This window comes from Hyposmocoma kahamanoa, unplaced genomic scaffold, assembly GCF_003589595.1.
Source record: "Hyposmocoma kahamanoa isolate Upper Pololo Valley unplaced genomic scaffold, ASM358959v1 102, whole genome shotgun sequence".
In the NCBI taxonomy this organism is placed as follows: Eukaryota; Metazoa; Arthropoda; class Insecta; order Lepidoptera; family Cosmopterigidae; genus Hyposmocoma; species Hyposmocoma kahamanoa.
The window spans coordinates 17,035,737-17,055,951 of NW_020653337.1; the positions used below are offsets into that span (position 1 = coordinate 17,035,737).

At 38.7% G+C, this 20,215-nt stretch overlaps 3 protein-coding genes across 5 annotated transcripts in view; 2 read left to right on the forward strand and 1 right to left on the reverse strand.

The window, feature by feature from the left end:
- Positions 1-8,184, forward strand: part of LOC113232017 (leucine-rich repeat and immunoglobulin-like domain-containing nogo receptor-interacting protein 1) — a 44,437-nt gene extending 36,253 nt beyond the window's left edge. The window contains exons 2-6 of one of the 3 annotated variants that reach the window (XM_026466648.1): positions 4,393-4,563; positions 4,765-6,309; positions 6,387-6,723; positions 6,787-6,927; positions 7,030-8,179. In XM_026466648.1, the coding sequence (XP_026322433.1) occupies positions 4,393-4,563; positions 4,765-6,309; positions 6,387-6,723; positions 6,787-6,927; positions 7,030-7,292 (2,457 nt within the window). In that variant the 3' untranslated portion in view covers positions 7,293-8,179. Of the gene's footprint in view, positions 1-4,392; positions 4,564-4,764; positions 6,310-6,386; positions 6,928-7,029 lie in introns of all 3 variants that reach the window. The other 2 variants (XM_026466656.1, XM_026466639.1) reach the window with 2 other exon arrangements.
- The window catches only part of LOC113232038 (rab3 GTPase-activating protein catalytic subunit), a 49,822-nt gene extending 39,135 nt beyond the window's left edge, over positions 1-10,687 (reverse strand). The window contains exons 1-2 of the mRNA XM_026466666.1: positions 9,437-10,687; positions 8,864-9,051 (exon numbers count right to left, since the gene is read on the reverse strand). Coding sequence (XP_026322451.1) covers positions 8,864-9,051; positions 9,437-10,687 — 1,439 coding nt within the window. The remainder of the gene's footprint in view (positions 1-8,863; positions 9,052-9,436) is intronic.
- A 1,001-nt stretch (positions 10,688-11,688) lies between these two features.
- LOC113236673 (protein FAM92A) lies at positions 11,689-20,207 on the forward strand. Its single transcript, XM_026472836.1, has 7 exons — positions 11,689-11,875; positions 11,957-12,116; positions 13,077-13,226; positions 13,689-13,913; positions 14,313-14,435; positions 15,676-15,780; positions 19,707-20,207. Exons 1-7 carry the CDS (start codon positions 11,739-11,741, stop codon positions 19,758-19,760), a joined length of 954 nt encoding a protein of 317 aa, XP_026328621.1. The 5' UTR covers positions 11,689-11,738; the 3' UTR covers positions 19,761-20,207.
- The last annotated feature ends 8 nt before the right edge of the window (positions 20,208-20,215 follow it).

Genomic DNA, 20,215 nt, shown 5'->3' on the forward strand with positions numbered 1-20,215 from the left:
TGTGATACTGTTTGGGCGATCGATTATTTCTGGACATCAACAAACGTTTGCTATCAATGTTTACACGAGTTAAAATAAAGATGACGTTCAATGGTGTTTTATATCACTTTCGGTTTTTTCTCTACAAGAATGATGGTTGGGTAAATAAAGGCCTAAAATTTGAAAACGCCGAATCTCTAACTTGTAGCTTAAATTTAATCTTCACACGTTTTTCCGAGGATTGTGAACCTTCTTAGACGTGCAACTTTCATCGAGATGTTTTCCTTCACCGAAAAGCTCTTAACAAAATTCAAATAAAATTTCGAACATTAATTCCATAGATGCGGACCGGATTTGAACCCATGGCCTCTGCTTGAGAGGCGATAGGTCAAACCATTAGGCTACCACAGTGAATAATTAACCATATATGTATAAACACAGCACAAAATCTAGTCATGCAAGGAGGTACGTGTGATATGATTAGGCCAAATACCTAGTTGCCATACCAGATAAGGTTGAACATAAAGCTAGAAGACTATTTGGCGACAAACTGCTGGTTGATGCCAGTCTTTTTTATGATACCAACCAAGTAAGTGCCGGGACGAACAAGTCGTGCGCCTGGTGGTAAGCGACAACACGCCTGTACATAGTGGTCACCCTGAGACATAAGTTGACAAGTCCCATGTGCCTGTAATTTCACTAGCATCCTTACCCTTCATAACCCGCAACTCTCTCACAAGAGGCTCTACTGCTGCTTAAAATGTTCGAGGTTAGGGTGTTTAGGCTATTTACAGGCATCGAGATTCGTAGTCATACCCATATTTTATTAGATAGTGTGTAATATCTTCTATTTACGAAGTTAGTACAACAGTTATTTATTGTTTTAGATGCGAATGAATTCGTGTGAATCTTCATTTTCAGCGACGGCATTTCCCCGGCTCGCGCAAGCCTATAGCTGCGGGGAAAGCTACAGTTTTCCGCGCTACTAGTCCGTGGCCGCCACGCTGCACTTGACGTTACGGTCCGTGCACTGCTTCATCGCCCCCGCCCCTAATGAGCATGCGCACTCTCCACCCCGTTTCAGCAATACACCAACAACAACAAATTACGTCTATAACGTACCGTCACAGTTCATTTCGTCTTGCATAAGACCTTTCCCTTAGCAATAAAGGTATCTACTTTCATCACAGTCTGCGGTGACAGCGATTAGAGCAAATCGCTTCACGAAATCATTATCGTCGAGGACATTGCGTTTCACATAAAATAAACTGGCTAACCACTGACACTTCTTTAATTTGTGAAGATGAAATAATCTCAAAATTATGTAAGTTACGTCAGGATCACAGGTGCTTTTTTTACAATACCAAGTGACGGGACGAACAAGTCTTGCGACTGGTGGTAAATGACACGCCTGTCCATAGCAGTTGCAGTGCCCCTTTAAATCGCAAAGATTTGAGTGCACGCGCCCGTTACCCCATGTCTATAAGTTCAGAAACCCCATTACACCAACACCCTAAAACTTCACAACCGAAACACAGTAAAGCTCACCGCTTGGTGACAGAAACAAGTCAGATGGGAGTACTTTCCTGGACAAATTCTTTTACAAGGCGCTCTACTGCTACTATTATATAGATTTTGTTTGAAAGCACTGGTCATCGTCTTTTGAATTTATACGCACTCACGTGGTACTTAATCCTGTTAAGATTAATCAATTAGGCTCTTATGCAGATTATGGAGTTAGATAGCACGCAAAAAACATTCCTTAATAATTTTACATGATATATGTGAGGAAGATCAAGTGAGCGGAAAAGATATCTCGAATAAAGGTATGTCACTGCTCAAAGATTCCGCGTGTCGCCTCGCGCCCGTCCAATTAAAAACACTCGAGAATTCTAAGCACGCCTCTGCGGATGGTGTTTGCTTAGAGAATATTTAATTATACGCTTCCAACAGGTAAACCTAATATTTTATTTAATATCGCGTAAACACAGCACGCCCCGTGAACAAATATTCGCTCAGTAAAACAAGTGGGCGAATTTGATTCGTGTTACTCCAGTACCTAAGTCATCATAAAAATCATAAACTTAAAAAGATAATGCATTTATTTATTGAGATTTTTTGTGAAATAATTCCACTAGTTTTATTATGATTATGAATACATACGAGTAGATCGTCGACCCGGTGGGACTTGAACCCACGTCCATGCTGCACCGTAGCATTGCTCTAACCATCTGATTCACGACTCCAGTTACAGTGTCGTCGAAATTCTCCTGTGTTCTTGTTATAGATCTTTGTATTGACTTTCGGCACTCGTCGCCGCTAGTGACATATAGTGAGGGATTTTTTAATAACCTTCTCACTGCATCCGATACCTTTACAGGTATCACAACTGACGTAGATGTCGCTTTTCGATCTAATGTATTTATTGAGATTTTTAGTGAAATAGCTCCACTTGTTAAAGATTACAAGTGTTATTCTCATTACGAGGGTAATGAAACTCTTACGGTTTAGTTACGAAACTTAAAGTAGGTCTGTAAAAGCAAAGAAAATAATTTGCGCGTAAAGTAAAAGTGTCAATTTTCGAAATTCCCATCTGTGACCACTTTCACACGTGCCGTAATATGGCTTTAAATTAGCTGCGCTTATCTTTTGCCATCGTGATGTTAATTCACAGATTTCGACGACATTTGTATTTGACAACATAGTTTATGTCTGTCAACTACCGTACGATTTTACTTTAGTATGACTATGACTGAATGAAAGCTGTTACTCAAATACAACTCGTTTGTATTTGTATACCAGGATTCAAAGTGATAACACACAGCATTGGTCAGAGTAACATATTGATTTTTTTTTTCTTCTTTTTTTTCGTTAAAGTTAATTTATCTTCCCCTATTATATGTACAATGATATTGAATGATTAAATAATGCCTATTAAATAATAGATTTTAAAATTGTATAATTATTTTAGGCCCTCATTGCATTTAAGCCCACCTAAGATCTTAGGGGCAAGAACCTGGCTGAAAAACAGCGCTGTCTGCGACAACAACGAAATTCCAGGCAGCACAAGCTGAGACACCTCCTTTTGCCCTCTGACAAGTTTGGCGTGCGGTTTACTGTTTGATTATTTTTTGGCTTATTTATACCCAAAAAGTGTCGTTATGGCAACAAAGGATTTTTGTATTTGTATAATTATTATTGCCAAGTATACTTTGATATTTATCTTGAAGTTTATAAAATTAAGAGGAATATCAAAATACTACCGCTAGGATTGTCGTGCCATGTGTTTGTATCAGAGACGTATCCAAACGTGTCAAACACTGTTGCCAGATCGGCGATTTTTCGCTATTTAGGCGCGCGTCGCCAAGCGTTTTAGGTGAAAAACAGGACGCAATGCAACGCTTCGACTCTGCGCCAGTGTGAGCCTTTGGCTACTTTTAGGTGTAAAAAAGTAATCGGCGATTCGGCGATATTTAGGCTACGTTTTAAATAGAAAAAGGCGTTTTAGGCTACTTAACAAAATGTCTGGGAAATTACAAATTTTATTTGGGATTTTGTAGGGAATGGAGTTGTAAAATAACTCATTTTCGGGTTTGAGTATTTATACATGTGGGGAATTGGGGAAATAAGAGAATTCATGAGTTCATATTCACAATGCCCGGCAGCAAGCGGAATTGTAGATTTGTTTTTCTTGATTTTTAAGGTTTTTATGTCTTGTTAGGCGAATATCGGCTACTTAACACACATAAATTGGCGGATTAACTTCGCAAAAGTTTGGCAATACTGGTGTCAAATATCAATCTTAAAGAAAATCACGAATCAAATTTTGTACCCAAACATTTTTCTTCGTGTTTATTTAGTTTTCTCGCAGTATGTAATTTAAGTTAAAAATTTTAATTTAAAAAAAAAGGCAAAATTATGAATCAGCATAAATAATTATCGGCTATTATATCAGATAATTATCGTGATAATTTAATTTTTTATTGAATTGATATTCAATTATTTTTTTGGGAAATTACTCCACTTATTTGTTATAATTATTAATACAAAGAATCGAACACTTAGAAAAAAATCATTCGAACCGATTTCTTCTAGCAAACCGTGCGCTACGCCAACTAAGCCACGGAACGAAACAGCGGACCTCACGTATTTTTGGTTTTTCAACGACTTTTTAGCCGTAGCGCTATCCATGAGAAACCTATGAAAGTATTTCGTCACCCAGTTAGATACCTTTACAGCTACCAGTCCCGGCTAGGGATGTCGCTATTTACTGTATTAAAATTTTTATTGAATTGTATCATGATAATTATTTAAAAAATTTAATATCATGATAATATCGAACCCTGCTTTATACTGACTTTATACATTCGTCAAGTAGGTAACCATTTTAATTATTAATTTTTATCATTCCAGGCCCAGCACACGGGCGCACATCATCGCCCATGGTGGGCAGCGGTATTACTAATGATTATGGTACAAAGCGCTCAAGGTCAGCAGTGTCCCTGGGCGGGCGCTGCTACCCTGCAGGCATCCTGCGTTTGTGCCTTCAACCTCGCTAAAGATCTGTCCGTCCAATGCGATCAGGTAAATATATCTTTAAGTTTATAGCTATTGTATTGCTTATATTGAAATAGACCTGAACCCTTTACACATCGGTAAGAATCTAACTTAGAGTGAAAAAGAATATAAATACTACACAATTTTTTGTCAATTCATAACATAAATGACAGTCAACACGCGCTTATCATTTCGCCTTTTTAACTTGATAATGCCTTTTTCTTTCAGGTTGATTTCCAAGCTCTTATCGCAGCACTCAACATCAGCGCCCGTAACATAGAAATAGACTTACTATACATAAACAACTCCACTATCCCAGCACTTACCAACAACATGTTTTCAAACCTCAAGATACATAATCTACAGATATCTGGATGTAAAATAAGGAAAATTGAAGATGACGCCTTCAGAGGGCAAGGACCTTATTTAAAAAATTTAAATTTGCAAGATAATGAGCTCACCGAGGTACCAGTAAAGGCCCTGAAAATATTGATCAACCTCTCTTTGCTAGATATATCTAAAAACCGCATAACACAAATTGAAAACCACGCCTTCATTACATTACGAAAACTAACAACTCTGAAGATATCTGACAATAACGTTACATTAGCATCTCATGCTTTGTCAGGATTAGAAAATTCTTTAAAAAACTTAAATCTAAAGGGCACAAAACAGAAGATAGTTCCTGGATGTATTAAAAATTTGAGGAGTCTTGCTTTCCTTGATCTGTCTCAAAACAGCATTCGGGAATTACCAGGACCTGATGGTAGTAGCGTCTTTGAAGGATTAAACTCTTTAACGGCTCTGAACTTGGAGAGAAACTTGTTAGTTCAACTTCGAGAAGACGCTTTTGCAGGAGTCAAACATTCGTTAAGTTCTTTGAGTCTTCTGAACAATCTGTTACCAGAATTTCCAACGGCTGCAATAAGCACTTTGACAGAACTGAAAGTATTGGATATAGGGTTCAATTTGTTAAATAAATTGCCCACAGATGCATTATTAAGAAATCCTTCAATAACATTGCTAGCGTTGGACGGTAACCCTTTGCCTACAGTACCAGAGGAAGCATTTGTTCATTTAAATCACACATTAAGAGGTTTGAGTTTAGGAGGACGATTTCTTAACTGTGATTGTCGACTACGTTGGATTATTGAATGGATTCGCAGTGGAGAACTGCAAGTGACTTCTCGCGAGAGAAATCCTCAATTTTGCGGCAACCCACCTCAATTCCGCGAACGAGGCTTTTACAGCTTCGAACCGAGTGAGTTAACCTGCGAGCATGAAAGTACTTTAAAACCGGCTGCGCATTCTGCAGCTACAAACGAGCCAAACAACTGGAAAACTACTCAGACGCCCTCATCCACTACCATCGCTCAAGTAACTGAGAGTTCAACTACTGCCCCAACAGTGCCTGTTACAAACAGTGAAGCATCCAAGCCTGCTATATTGCAGACAACCACAAGTACCGTTAGACCCAGTCGTGTGCCATCTTTGCGGCCAGCAGCACCGACCTGGCGGCATGCGCCACACCAACGGCCACCACTCGTCATGAATTTCCCACAACAAAAACGAAAAGTCGACGATTCCAATGAAGTAGTTGTAAAGAATGCATACAGACAAGACAATTCCGTCATCATCCAATGGGATTCCGATGTGGCAAACATTCTCGGCTTCCGCGTCGTATACAGACTGTTTGGTGACAAAAGCTTCAAACAAGGACCACCGCTAGATGCTAGCGAAAGAGAATTCAAAATAAAAAACGTCCCTTCTCAGGTAAGTTTTTACAATCTGAAAAATTTTATAATCCTTTTGGAGTCGTCATTTGTCATACCACATTAATTATGCGACAGGAATGTATCGTGGTCTGCGTAATCTCCCTGGAGGAAGTGGATGTGAGTCCTGAGTCGGTGCCGTACTCCCAGTGCCGAGAGGTGCGTACGGTGTCGGCGGCGGCGTCTAACATGGACAAGATTACGATTGCTGCTTCGGCCGCCATTTGCGGCACCATTGTAGTGGCCGTGCTGGTGTTCGCGGCAGCGTCGCGACGCCGCTCGCGCACCGTGCATCGGCTACACACGCAACTACCGGAAAAACTACCTAATCCGTGCTGCGGTGGACTGACCGGCACGCCGAGCCCCAGCGGTCCACTGTCTTCACTAGCCACTCTCGGCGCCTTCGGAAAGCAGCGTGAGTGGGATCAAGTGTCAGCTTATAGCGCACGTTCGATCCCGCGAGCACGAACTTACACAGATCCGGCTCCCGTGGACCCGCTGCCCGGTCGGCCCGGACGCGCGCGTTCGCTCGCTGACGGCCAGTCGCAACACAGCTACTCGCAGTCGGGCCGCTACGGCGTGCCCGGCTATCCGGGCAGCCTCCTCGGATCTAGAGCCGGTGAGTCTCTTGTTCTTCGCTTGTCTCACCGTCTTTCCATTTCGCGCTTTCGGGAGCTTCTATTCCCACTGCACGATACTCATTTCCAACTCATTCCCTCAGATCTTCGGCAATCTCGACAATCTCTGGGCGCGGCATCGGAGCGCGCTTCACGCCTGTCCCTAAGCGGCGCGGCGGGAGGCGCTACCGGCGGCACAGCAGGCTCGCGGCGGCGTCCAAGGTCGCGCTCACGCCCCGCCAGTAGATACAGCGTAGGCTCCCTTGGAATGGGGTACTGTGACACCTCAGATAACTGGACCGACCACGACATGGATATCTATATGGCGCGGAATCCGACGACGCGTGGTGGACTGGTCCCGTTATAGCGCGCGAGCGGGGCGGCGCGACGCAGCGCGGGTGCGACAGGGAGGGGCGCGGGGACGTTGAGTGCGCATTTCCCGCCAGCACTGAGGGACGTGACCTGCACTACGTGCTCCGCACATGAGCGGCCACATGGACACGGACACGGGCACGCGCGCGCGCACCGGCACCACCGCCGTCGCTCCGCCGCAACTACCGGCGCCACACGATCTGGCTTGGCTGCGCGCGCCGACCCTACCTGGGATGCTCTCAAAGGAGCAGGTAAATCCGGTCGCAGTCGATGACTGATGTTGTATGTTTGTAGTGTACTCTTACGTTAAAGACGTTCTCTAACATGTGTAACACTAAATTGCATAGGCGACATCGGCGTTAATTTTCAGTTATTCCCCGCTAAAATAGCGGGTTTATTCATTCCATAACGAATTAGTGCAATAATGCAAATAGTACTTAGGTTAAGAGATAGGCAATTACATTAGGTGTTCCCTCTTAACCGATATTTTGAGAGGAAACATCTTAATAAATATTAGAACAGAGTAATTCAAATATTTCATTAAAAACGATAAATAGCTTGAAAGTTATTTATTCGTTTCGCTGCGGTGCTATAGCGACAGGTTTGGTTAGTGAAAACTAGTCACAAAATGTTTTCTGTCCATGAGCATCAATGAATTAGCCACATAATCTATTAAAACCTATATGCAAATTTGACTATTTTGTACTAAGTAGACACTCAAAGTGTCAAATATTACCACTGATAATATAGATTTGTTAAGTATATATTTGTTTTTATTATTAGTAAGTTACTTTTTAACATGTATAATTATTAAGTTCTAAAAGTTGTATATATTAGATAAAAAAGTTTCAAATTATATACAAATAATATTTTATAGTATCCTAAAGTAAGGGAAGCGCAATCCAAATGGGGCTAGAGCAGTAAATTAATGACAATCAATGTCAGGTGGTGAAATGTAAATAAATAATGTATTTATAAACATTAATAAAAATTATAAAGTTTACAGAAGTCTGTAATTAAATTGTTATTTATTTATTATTTTTGTTTAATTTTAATTCCAGTATAGTATCTTCTGTACAAAATTGATTATAATTGTGCTTTATTCATGATACAATGTCATAGCGGCGATATTTTTATATTCCTTCCGCATGTATTGGCACTGTCACATCATGACAGGATTTTAGGTTTATTTCATATCAAGTTTCACATCATTTTAAAACTGTATGTAACTCAAAATGGAACTTTTATATGATTATTGACACTTATGTACATTTGAGAGTAGGTAGTGGCAATGGAAATACACAACCATGACCTTGAGCGAAAAACACCCAAGCAAGGCAGCAGAATATTATAATAATAACTATCATAATAGGGCATTAGTGTGCTCCTTGACAAGTTAGAGACAAACTTAAATAGAGACATGTAGAATTTGATCTTTAAAATGGCACTGGTATTGATTTTTGACATCAATTTTCATGTTGTCAGTTGAAGAAATTAGTTCTTTAAAAACTGCAAGTCAAAATATTACTTTTTAGCGCTTACACGCAAAATACAGACTGTACTCACCCAGGTACTAGAATTTTATGTTCCCACCGGTACTGTAATTCTTGTGTGAACTCGTACCAGAAATGGGCGAGGTAAGGAAGACCGCCAGCATCGTGTAGCCGCGCCGCCGTGACCGACAGCCGCCATACTAGACCACCTTCAGGACTTGTTTTTACGTAACTGCAAAGTTTGGACTGGGTACTGTCACTCTGAAATTATGAATAGCAGATTTTTTATTTTTTAGGCAAAGATTCAGCATTGACGTTTACTATATACATATAATATTTAAAATTTTCTTTTATGAATGTTGAATACAAAGACAAAAATATCGATACTTGGGAAAGTTTACGAGATGAGTGAAAAACCTCCAATTTAAAAGCTTTTTAGTTTGTAACCTTTTTTATTTTTATAACTGTTCCCACAAAAAAAAATTTTTTGACGACTTACTAAGTTTTGTGTAGACGGATAGAAGGAGCATGGACATTGAGCCCAAGTACTAAACAACTCATTATTGTTAAATGGACTTTTGACACACTACCTTCCCCAAATGTCGATATTAAAAAGGTGGTGACAAAAAAACCTTTTCTGTCTTACCTGTTTCATTTCCACCTCCAATTGCTCTGGATAATTAAAAGTGTCATCCTCAACAGCATCAGGGAATATGAAATACAGTAAAGGCATCAACAAGTCATCAGCTATAGGCCCTTTAAACTCAGATACATTTGTGCCTTGACCAATAGCCGCCTTCACAAGCTTTGAAATTGTTGTTGGAGCCTCTGTGATCTTATGCAGAGGATTCATTAGCCCTAAACTCCTACTCAAACCCAGTGTATCCATAAGCAAGTTGGTGTTATCCAATAAATCCATCATCTTACCAATAGTCTCAGATAATTGACAATTCATATTTTCCCTCATTTTCAACACAATTGTCCAGTGGGGAGCCATCAACGGATCAATGTCTGAGTATGTAGAACAATGAACAATAGTACTCTCACGAAATTTGGGCCATGTCGCATTCAACAATGCACTGTGTATAGGGTTCTTCTCACAACCAAATGGCAATTCTGTTAACTTTTTAACATCAAATCCTTCTATTGACAAAAACTCATTTGTCACAGCCATTTTCCTCCAGGCAAAACTCTCAAAGTCTTTTAATTCATAAGATAGTTTCGCAGAAATAATAACAGCATCTAGAGCTATTGGGGAAGCAATTTTGGACTTAAACAAACTGATTAAGCCGCTTAAATGGGAGCAATGGTTCGAAATTCTCTTCAAGTGTATTGTGTCAAAGTTAGTTTTATGTTCATTGTCTTCATACAAGCCCAGATAACAGTGCTGCCAATGCTCTCGGATTTTAACGAAGATAGGAACTCCACAATCAACATTAGCAAAGGCAATATTCACAGAACTCATAACTAACTTTATATAACTGCCTTCTATTAGTGGTGAAATAGGGCACAGCATTAAGTACCTTTTTAGGCCGTACCATGTAGATACAGGAAAATGACTGCCATCTACGTCATCCATGAAGTTCGATGTTGAATCCCAAAGGTTGTTTTGCAATTCTTGTAATAAGCATTTACTACCAGCCACCTCTGTTGTGTATGGTTTATCGACCGGTTCTAGCGTATGATACGACAGTGTGAAATTGAGATCGTGCAGACGAATATTTTCCGATTTACATACCCACTTCTTTGTGTATTCCACGGACGGTTTAGGTAGCTTCGCTTTGGATAGCCTCCATTCGTTAAGAATCTCCTCTATCCTTGCAATAAAAACTTCCCATTCAGATACTGTCGTAAAATCTTGATGGTAAATATCATATTCGTCTATTTCCTCGTTCATTCTGATATTATTAAAATATAAATTGTAAACAAAAGTATGAGAAACAGAAACAGCTGTTTAACAATTTGACATTGACGTTATTCTTTTTTATTGGTTTTTGTAGCTCTGTTATGTTAGTAATGATTAGTGTTGGATCGTGAAAAAATTTCCATTTTGAAAAAAATCATATTTTTCAGAAATATAAATATAGTTATAGTTCCGGATATTTATTTCTTTAATTTACCACATGTTACGTTGGCCCCTGTCAAAAGTTGAAGTTACTGAACGAAATCGATGGAGCATACTACAAGTGGTGGTGGTGTGGTTGTTGGAGTTTTTTCACTGTTATAAAATAATTTTAAATCTCGTTTTTCTTTATGTGGCTTGTATATAAACAAGTTTATTATATAATGTCATAATTACAGTATCATAACTACTGTTGGGTAATTTTCAGAAAATTTCAAATAGTGAAAATTCCCGAATAATTGGAAAAATTTGAAAAATATTTCGAAGGCTCATATTATGTTCTACGTTTAGAAATATCTTTTGAAGATTTTTAAAACGCGAATTATAAAATAAACTCCGCCCCTCCCACGCCTCGACGCACGACACACACTCTGTCCAAACGCGAGTACTAAAAAAACCGACCTCAAAAGTTCGTGGAATTACATCTATTTGCCACATTGTATTTAAATCGGTTACCGAAAAGTGCGCGAAACCGGAGTCATCCCCTAGTTTACTACCCTTAGAGCTGGAATCATTTCCTCAAAAAATGGAGCCAATACTGGGGTACCCTCTTTCCAACAAAAAAAGAATCATTAAAGTCTGTTCACAAATGCGGAGTTATCGCGTAACATACATATCACATAAATTAACATACATAAAAAAACAGTCGAATTGAGAACCTCTTCCTTTTTTTGAACTCGGTTAAAAATTATTCGTACGTAATAAGTTTGTAATAGACCTTTTTATTCCTCTGTCAATATTTTGGTTGCTATGGCAACTGATCAGTAAACAACGCACTTATTGCTCTGGTTAAATAAACAATTAAAGGGTTATTACACTGTTAAAAATGTTTCGCGGTGATAATTCACACTCGTTAAGTTATGAGCAGCAAGCAAAGTTCATTCAGGATCGAATTACAAGTGTTGAAAAGAATTTTGGAGAGTTATGCGTTGTATTTGGAGATTATGTCCGAAAAACTGCAAGGTTCCACATTTTTCAGAATATTCTAACTTTATGCGTGTTTCAACACACCAATTGTAACTGTTATCTATTTCATGTTTTCAGACTACGGGACATGGGTGACGAAGTCGCCAAGACCCTGAAAGATTATGCTAATAACGAAATTGTCAATAAATCCCTGAGTTCTGGTCTCGAAAACTTATCGATTACGCTAACTGCCATAGAAGAATACAGAAACTGTGAAGTTCAACGTTTGGAAGCAAAGGTAAATACGGTTGCACAATAATTATGCTTAATATGAAAATTAGGAGCTATGAGTAGATATGTAGATATAGGTAGTTTGTGGAATATACCTACCTATATGACTACTGGAATGAAACTGCAGTTTTTTTTATATTTAAATATAACTTTAAATAGAGACACTCACTATTATACGCGTAAAGTCACAGACAGGTTTATATTATTTTTCAGAAGACACGTTAATAGAAAAAAGCCGAATTTCACTATACGAGTGCACTCGAACCGAGTGCGCTCGTACTACGAGTAACATCGTATAGTAGTCCACTCGGATTTTAGTTTACACCTTACTAGTTCATCCAAGTAGAATTTAATCTCCTTGCATAATCAAGGTGATGACGAGTGATGACTGATCTGCTACTGCGAGGTGTATGAGTTGTAGCAGATATTAGGTTAATGACTGAAGTACAAAATCATGGAAGGGAAAGTAAGAGAAAGATTTGGGTCGGAAAATGGATTTTAAGACGTAAACAGAGTGCTTCCAATAATTTTATTCGAGAAGTGAAAGAGAAAGATAAGGATGTAGGTTATATTTGGCTGTATCCAATGGAGCAATAAACATTTTAGACGTAACTTCACTTGTCCATTCTTCCATGAGGGGTGCGACGTACTTACTAGTTATGAGTAGCGACCGAGTGTACTCGGTTCGAGTACTCGTATAGTGAAAACCCGGCTGAAGAGATAAACTTACTTTTATTGAATTACTACGATAATGGTATACCTACGATATATCTGTTCTGTGGGTATATCGTTGTAAGCACGGAACGAAAATTTTCGCCATTTTTATCGCCCAAAATCCACCCAACAGGACAACTTCATACAAGTAGGTACCTAGGTACCGAAAGCATAATACCAAGATCCCCCTGCTGTGTGTTTACGTGTGCTTGGTTCGTTACTCTATCTAAGGTAACTTTTTGTTCTTTTTTAGGTTATTGGAGAGCTATGCCAATATGAAACGATATGTAAACACGCAAGAGAAGAATTGAAGCATACAATGAATGTAAGAGAAAAGGAAATTGCTAGGAAGAAAGTATTGGACAAGACTAGGGAAAGACAACCTTTTAACAGGCAGCAAGTTGTAGGTGTCCAATATGCATACTCGTATATACTTACTATATTTATTTCACTCAGTTTAAGTACTTACTGAAAATGAACATGAGCCGGATTTAAAGTTTGAGCGCTCTTGGCCCAAGATATTCTTTTTAATATTTTATTTAGCGAGTGCCCTCTGACAGGCATTTGTACCTAGAAATATTTCTTCGTGTTCATTTCAGCATTTCATAATATTGTAGCACATCTCCGATATCCGACAGCAGTAGTAAAAAACAACCATGAAGCTTACTTATAATTATTTGAAATTTAAACTTTAAGCTTTAAGTCACCAAAAATTAATGCCTGTGGTTATTTTCACGTGCATAAAACATAGGTGTAATAAGGAATTTATTTAATCAAGGGGGACTACTTTTCTTGAGTTGAACCGTCGGGCTGCGTCAGTCACAATTAATTTAAGTTTAAACGACTAATAAGGTAATTTTCTTAGACGTACGCCGAAACTGAGTTGCTAAAAGCGTCAGCAGAAATGTCCCGCACGGCGAAAGGCCTCAGTGAACAGACTGAGTTCTTCGAGAGACGTAAATTACAACAGTTGAAGACCCTACTGTCAGACTTTGTAATGATAGAGATGACGTTCCATGCTAAAGCGGTGGAACTTCTGACTGTGGCTCATCAGCAGATCGCTGACATTAATGACAGGGCTGACCTTGATGTGAGTGTGAATCAACGATTGCTTATTTTATAGTTTAATCAAAGTTCAATTACTTGAGTAGATATCTACTGTTCAATTTGGCACATTGGCAAAACGTTTGAAATCTGAAATATTTCCGAACACAAGATAACACTACGTAATAACTGCCACTATTTTATAAGATTTGTTAGTTAGATAGCTAAGTATATATTTTACTTTAATAGAAAATAATGTTACTTCAGTCAATAAAGTACATGCTTTTTTTTAAAAGCGTTTGGACACAGGTCTATCCGATCGCGAGGAACCAATGGTAAATATTTTACATACTACCTACTTGATTCATGTACCCTCACTTACATATACCTACATTACTGCTATTACTTTCCTACATTGTGATTATTCTTAAAATATTTCATGTAGAACTTTAGACGTAAACTGCGTTCTCCTGAGAAGCAAGTGAACACCGGTATATCCGCCAGATCGTCGTCACTTGCTTCGTTAATGAATCAACATTCGCCATCCAAGGAAGAGGAAGATTCTATGGTAAAAAATATAATTACTTTGAATAAACATATGTATAGATGGATTGTGAAACAATTGTTAAGAGGTGTAGACGTCGAATAAACACTATATGTGAATTATATGTCTATATTACGGTACCGTTTCCAGGGAATTTTAACTCCTAGCAGCTGGGTGCTCTTAATTATTTCAGTAGATTTATATTATTAGAGTCGGGACTTGATTTTTGATAACCGTTCACGTACACTTTCGCATTATCAACTTCCGCTAACAGCACGGTCTGCAGCTTGATTTTGATTGCCTCATCCGATCGGAAACTGCGCCTTTTCCGAGTCGAGACGCATAATTGCGATTTACAACTGGCCGATCGGAATCTTTTGACATTTCTAATCGGAACAATAGACGTTTTAAATCAAATATTCGAAAAATATAGTAGGGATCCAGGGATTCATCTTCTCACTCAGAAACCCATCTGATTTCGAGACAATCCGAATGGATCTATTCCGATTTGAATCAAAATCAGGCAGCTGAAGACGGGTACCGCCCGGCATCTAAAGCAAGATATAAAAGCATGTAAGAAATCCTCCTGTAATTAGTTGCAAGACTGCAAGTACTATTAGTCTAGATATCGCAGTGCTATTACAATAGTGTTATAACTCAAAATATGTGAAATTCTAGATTATACCATTGTTGAACGTAAAATTTGATTCTCTACACGTCAATAAAACCGTTAGAACATCGTAAAAAACAATTAAAAGATAACTACTTAACTCCAAATGAGACACGCTTTATGTGAGCTAGTTATGGCCAAAATAGTCCATATTCAAAAATATGAAACTATTTTTTCTCTTTTATTTTTAAATATGTATATTTGGCAAGTAGGAAATAACTTATACATAAATGTACACAGATCTTTCACGGTAAGCGAATAATTCCTTTTTCGCCGATTCTGAGAAAGTAAACTTTTTGAGTTAATAATAAATGATAATAACGCTCACACTCAACATAGCCCCGCACTAGGGAAACCCTGTGTCGCGGGTGCCATGGACACACACATAGACAACCACAAATTACACCCAAACTCACGAGAGAAATAAATGTAGGCCATACAAATATTTCTCCCGGCCCGGGAATCGAACCTGGGACCTCTGCGTGGCAGTCCGGCATGGTAACCGTTCGGCCACAGAGGCAGTTGAGTTAATGTACTATTGTATTAACAGTGCGATCTATCTTAACAAATTACATAGGAGCCTATATTTTACAGAATCTAAAACGTCTGAGATCTCCAGAAAAACTAAATACTATCGGAAGGTCCAATTCGTTGGCAGCTCTAATGAACCATTCTAAAGACGAAGAAGAATCAGAGGAGGTAATTGTAGATTCAAATATCCTCATTATAAAAATATATAGTTAAGCTCTTATTATCTTTATTACCTTACCTGTTATATACATAAAGCTACAAGTTCTTACTCACTGATAGAAATAGAACGCATACTGCCCGATATGGTGGAAAAAAGATATTTATACCGTATATTTATACCGAGAAGACCTGAATGTGGAAAATATGGAAGATTGATCTATGGCCTGCAAAAACTATAATATATGGAGGGAATATTTGATCTACACCCTGGTCAATTTCCGCCGGAAGCAGAGAACAGATAAGTAATGAGAACGGACACTCTCCGCCCCTCTCTAGCTTTAGATACCGCACCACGCCCCGCACATTGACGGTCACATTGACGGAATGAGTATAAGGCTGTCGGCGAGCCGATCTCGCGCAAGACGGCTTTGATTTTTAATATAGTTTTCATTTATTCATTACGAAATTTGTACGTTAATATACACACATCAAAAGTGTCTAGGGATCAAGTACGTTTAAGAGTATTGCTGCAATTAGGGTTAATTATATTAACTTTTTTGTATCGCTATTGATACTTTTTAGTGAGTTTTAACATTTAAATAAGGAATATTGTTTAAAATTCGATAATAAGAAGAAAATCGATTGTCAATGTGGTTTTGTATAAAAATGAGTTATAGCGTTTTGACAAAATCATTACAATATCTGCATCGGAACCGAAACAATTTACATTATTATGGAGAGACGACATCATTTAACCCGAGAAGTGATGATGCGAGCCGTCGGAATGTTGGAAGCTGGTTCCAGGCAACGTGCTGTGGCTTTCACTCTTAACACTACACAGAGCGTCATAAGTCGCCTCTGGACGCGCTATCGCATGACGGCAGCGTGGCCGAGCGACATGGAGGACGATCTCGCATCACGACTCGCAGACAGGACCGGTATATCCAAAATACTGCTCGACGGAATCGTACCATGACCGCCATGATGTTGGTTACGAGGCTCCACAGCTCCTCAGGCTTGCTAATAAGCGATCAAACAATCCGAAATCGTTTACGTGAAGTGGGTCTGCGATCCCGAAGGCCGCTCAGAGTTCCACCTATTGCACCCTGCAATCGCAGGACCCGTTTACGATGGGCTCGCGAACACAGAAACTGGGAGGAAGAAGACTGGCGCTATGTGTGCTTTTCGGATGAATCCCGCTTCGGTATGAGACCGGATACAAGACGTACTCGAGTTTGGAGAACATCTGGACGTCATGAACGTTTGAGATATTGTCAGGAAGTTCATCCATATGGTGGGGAAACAATAATGATGTGGGCCGGTATTTGGATCGGCGGTAGAACCGATCTCATTTGGATCAGGGGTAACCTCAATGCTCAAGTTTACGCAGAGAGGATTGTTTCAGATGTTATCATCCCTTTGCGAGGCCAGTTGGGTGATTCATTTCAACTAATGCATGACAACGCACGTCCACACACGGCTAGAGTCGTAACACGCATTCTTGCCGAAGCTCGTATCAACGTTCTGCCGTGGCCTGCTCAATCGCCAGACCTCAATCCAATTGAGCACGCATGGGATATGCTTCAAAGAAGAGCTGTGCCGAGTATGCATACCGTACATACTCTACAACAATATTTTGACTTGTTACAAAACACATGGGCGGCCATTCCTCAAAGTGATTTTGATGAACTCATCTTAAGCATGCCAAATCGCTGTAATTGTGTGATTCGTGTTAATGGTGGAAATACAGATTATTAATTTTCTTATCTTTACAATAAAAATGAGCAAAATCATCATTTTCGTCATTTTTTTGTCATTTAATTGACGCCGTTAATTTGAGTTTTTTCCCACAATTTACAAAAACATCAATTTTAGTTTATTTTAATTAAATATAGGGGTAAGCGGTTAAATAAAACATAAGCATTAAAGTAAGAAGTTGTCCTGGTAGACTGGATTTGGTAAATATTGCTTAAATAGTTTTTATTTCAAAAATATTCACTTGATCCCTAGACACTTTTGATGTGTGTATAACATCATTTTACGTTACTATTTATAATGGTCGTGAATTGTGCTGTGTACGGCTGTTTATAATCATCTAAACGGGATAAAGAGAGGGGTTTCTTTCGTTTTTTGATAGATGAAACGAAGTAATTAAAAAAAACTTGTTGTTGTCTCAGACTTATTCAGTTATTGCTTTCTTTAGTGCAGAGTAATATATAATACAGATTTATTATATCAATATAATAAGACGCCATAACTTCGTGAGCTAAACAAGGGTTCTAGAATTTTCAATTTGTATTGCCGATAAATATTACGTAGTGAATATACCTAATTATCAACTAGGTAATGATTAACTTGTACACGCAATTTCAAATACTTTGGTTACCTTATTTAAAGGTACCTGTCCAAAATATAACATTTTAAGTGCTTTTAATATATTTTTTAAATAAATCTTCAATATTATTCTAGTTACGGAATTTATAAAAAATATAATATTATATCGATATAAATACGTAATGAACATGTGTGATTATTAGGATTCTATATTAAAATTATGGATAACAGATTCGCGTTAGAATTTTCGCTATGTTGCCGCTCTGACCACGTAACGTAATAGTACGAGCAAGTGATGGGTAAGTAACCCTGCCACTTCACGCACACATTCACGCGTGTGCAGATAGCGCCTTGCTGTATATAGTAGTAGTAGGTAAATTTTCGACCGTTGTATGGAGTGTCCGGGGTGTGCCGGAAGTAAAAAATGTTCGAAATTCAAATAAACAAGATGGCCGCCATACAAATTTCGAAGCCTTCTGTCACGGAAACTATTAGAGATAGGTACGATGTGCTCGAAGGAATGTCCTGGGAATGTCATAGAGGGTAATAGTGGTCAACTGCCTGGATTAAAAAAAAACAAAACGGCGAATTCAAAATGGCGGATTAGTATGGCTGTCATATGAGCCTTTTTTTCGTTAAAAAAACGCTCTGGGGTAAATTTTTTTTGCGTAAATGGTTGTTGAAAAAACTTGCTTTGCTCGGACTGAAAATTGGCATGAAAAGCTTTCTAAGATTGTTTTATAAAAATTAGTGGTCAAAATATATTTTTGCAATTTATAAATATGGCCGCCGTTAAAAAGCTATTTCAATTTTTTTTTAACAAACTTAAGTGCCTAGGCCTCAGGCCGAGGTCCGCGGAGGTCGAAGCCCGAAGCGTACGCACGCTATCGTATGGAGGTAATTATACGGAGGTGTAATAGATTACGAGCACAAGATCTCACAATTGTAGAAATGTAAGGCGTATTATAGCGTAGTTGTATCTTAATCTCTCTCGGTTAGATTTCATTTACTTGAAAGCTATGCCAAAGAGAAGTATTTATGGGGAAAAAATGCCAAACTACTGCCGAATTTCCTGTACTATGAATACCAAAAGGACGATAACCCAGAATACTCAGACCAAAACCAACTTAGAAATGTGCGTTTCTTAAATTGGCCCCAAATTGGGAATCGACCTCCTCATCAAGCGCCCATAGTACTAACTGCTGTACCACCGAAGAGCAAGAGCACACCCCATAAACTGAAACCGACCACGCGCCGCAGGCCGAGCCCGACGCCACCGTACGTGGGGTACAGGGCTCGTATATTATAAAGATATTATCCAAGGTTCTATATCTTTTAAATTATCTGGCATTACTCAAACAAATATTATCCAACCATAAACTTCCCACTGCTGCCGCACCGACAAAGCAGATTTGTTCTTCGAAATCTGTTTCGGCGAAATCTCCGAAGTTGTACCGTCATATAGGTGTTCCGACGACGACATTTATCTTCTCCGATAATCTAAACTGCATATGATAAGAAAGTTATGCACACGCGTGCTTGGAAAAAGACTAATAGAAAGTCATTATACGCTCTCCTACAATCTTGGATATTCCTTACAGGGTTCTGATGACTCCGAGGAAGAAGACACGTCACAAGAAAGTGAATCGCGTTAGTTTAAGCAATTTTTTTGTGTAGGTAATATTAATACTGTGTGTTCATTAAAACATATTTCTCCTTATGGCGTGTTTTATTGACAATAGACACCAAGAACTGATCGTAACATATGGACAATCATATATTCCTAATTCATCTGTAACAACAACGCAATTAATTGAAAACTATTTTCACAGTACTACACTGCTCTTAGGTACGTAAATATAATTTTCACCTTACTGGCTCGGAAAGGCTTGCTTTCTCATTAGAAATCTGCGCGCAAAAGTGTTTTTTAAGGTTTTTGCAGTTCGAACATAACGATGGAATGTGGTGCACTCAACTTTTTCTTTCAATGAAAAAAAATATAGACACGTTCAACTATGCGATTTGTCATGGATTTGTCGTACATTATTTATGTAGGTAATATAAATATGTATAAATCCGTTAGTATAGTAATCTTATTATTGTTAACATT

What these genes read in the sequence shown, in the direction of transcription:
- LOC113236673 (XM_026472836.1), top strand. Translation starts at nt 11,739, where the DNA reads ATGTTTCGCGGTGATAATTCACACTCGTTAAGTTATGAGCAGCAAGCA. An exon ending in TATGTCCGAAAAACTGCAAG is followed by an intron (nt 11,876 to 11,956) that starts GTTCCACATTTT and finishes TCATGTTTTCAG; the next exon opens with ACTACGGGACATGGGTGACG. An exon ending in ACGAAGAAGAATCAGAGGAG is followed by an intron (nt 15,781 to 19,706) that starts GTAATTGTAGAT and finishes TATTCCTTACAG; the next exon opens with GGTTCTGATGACTCCGAGGA.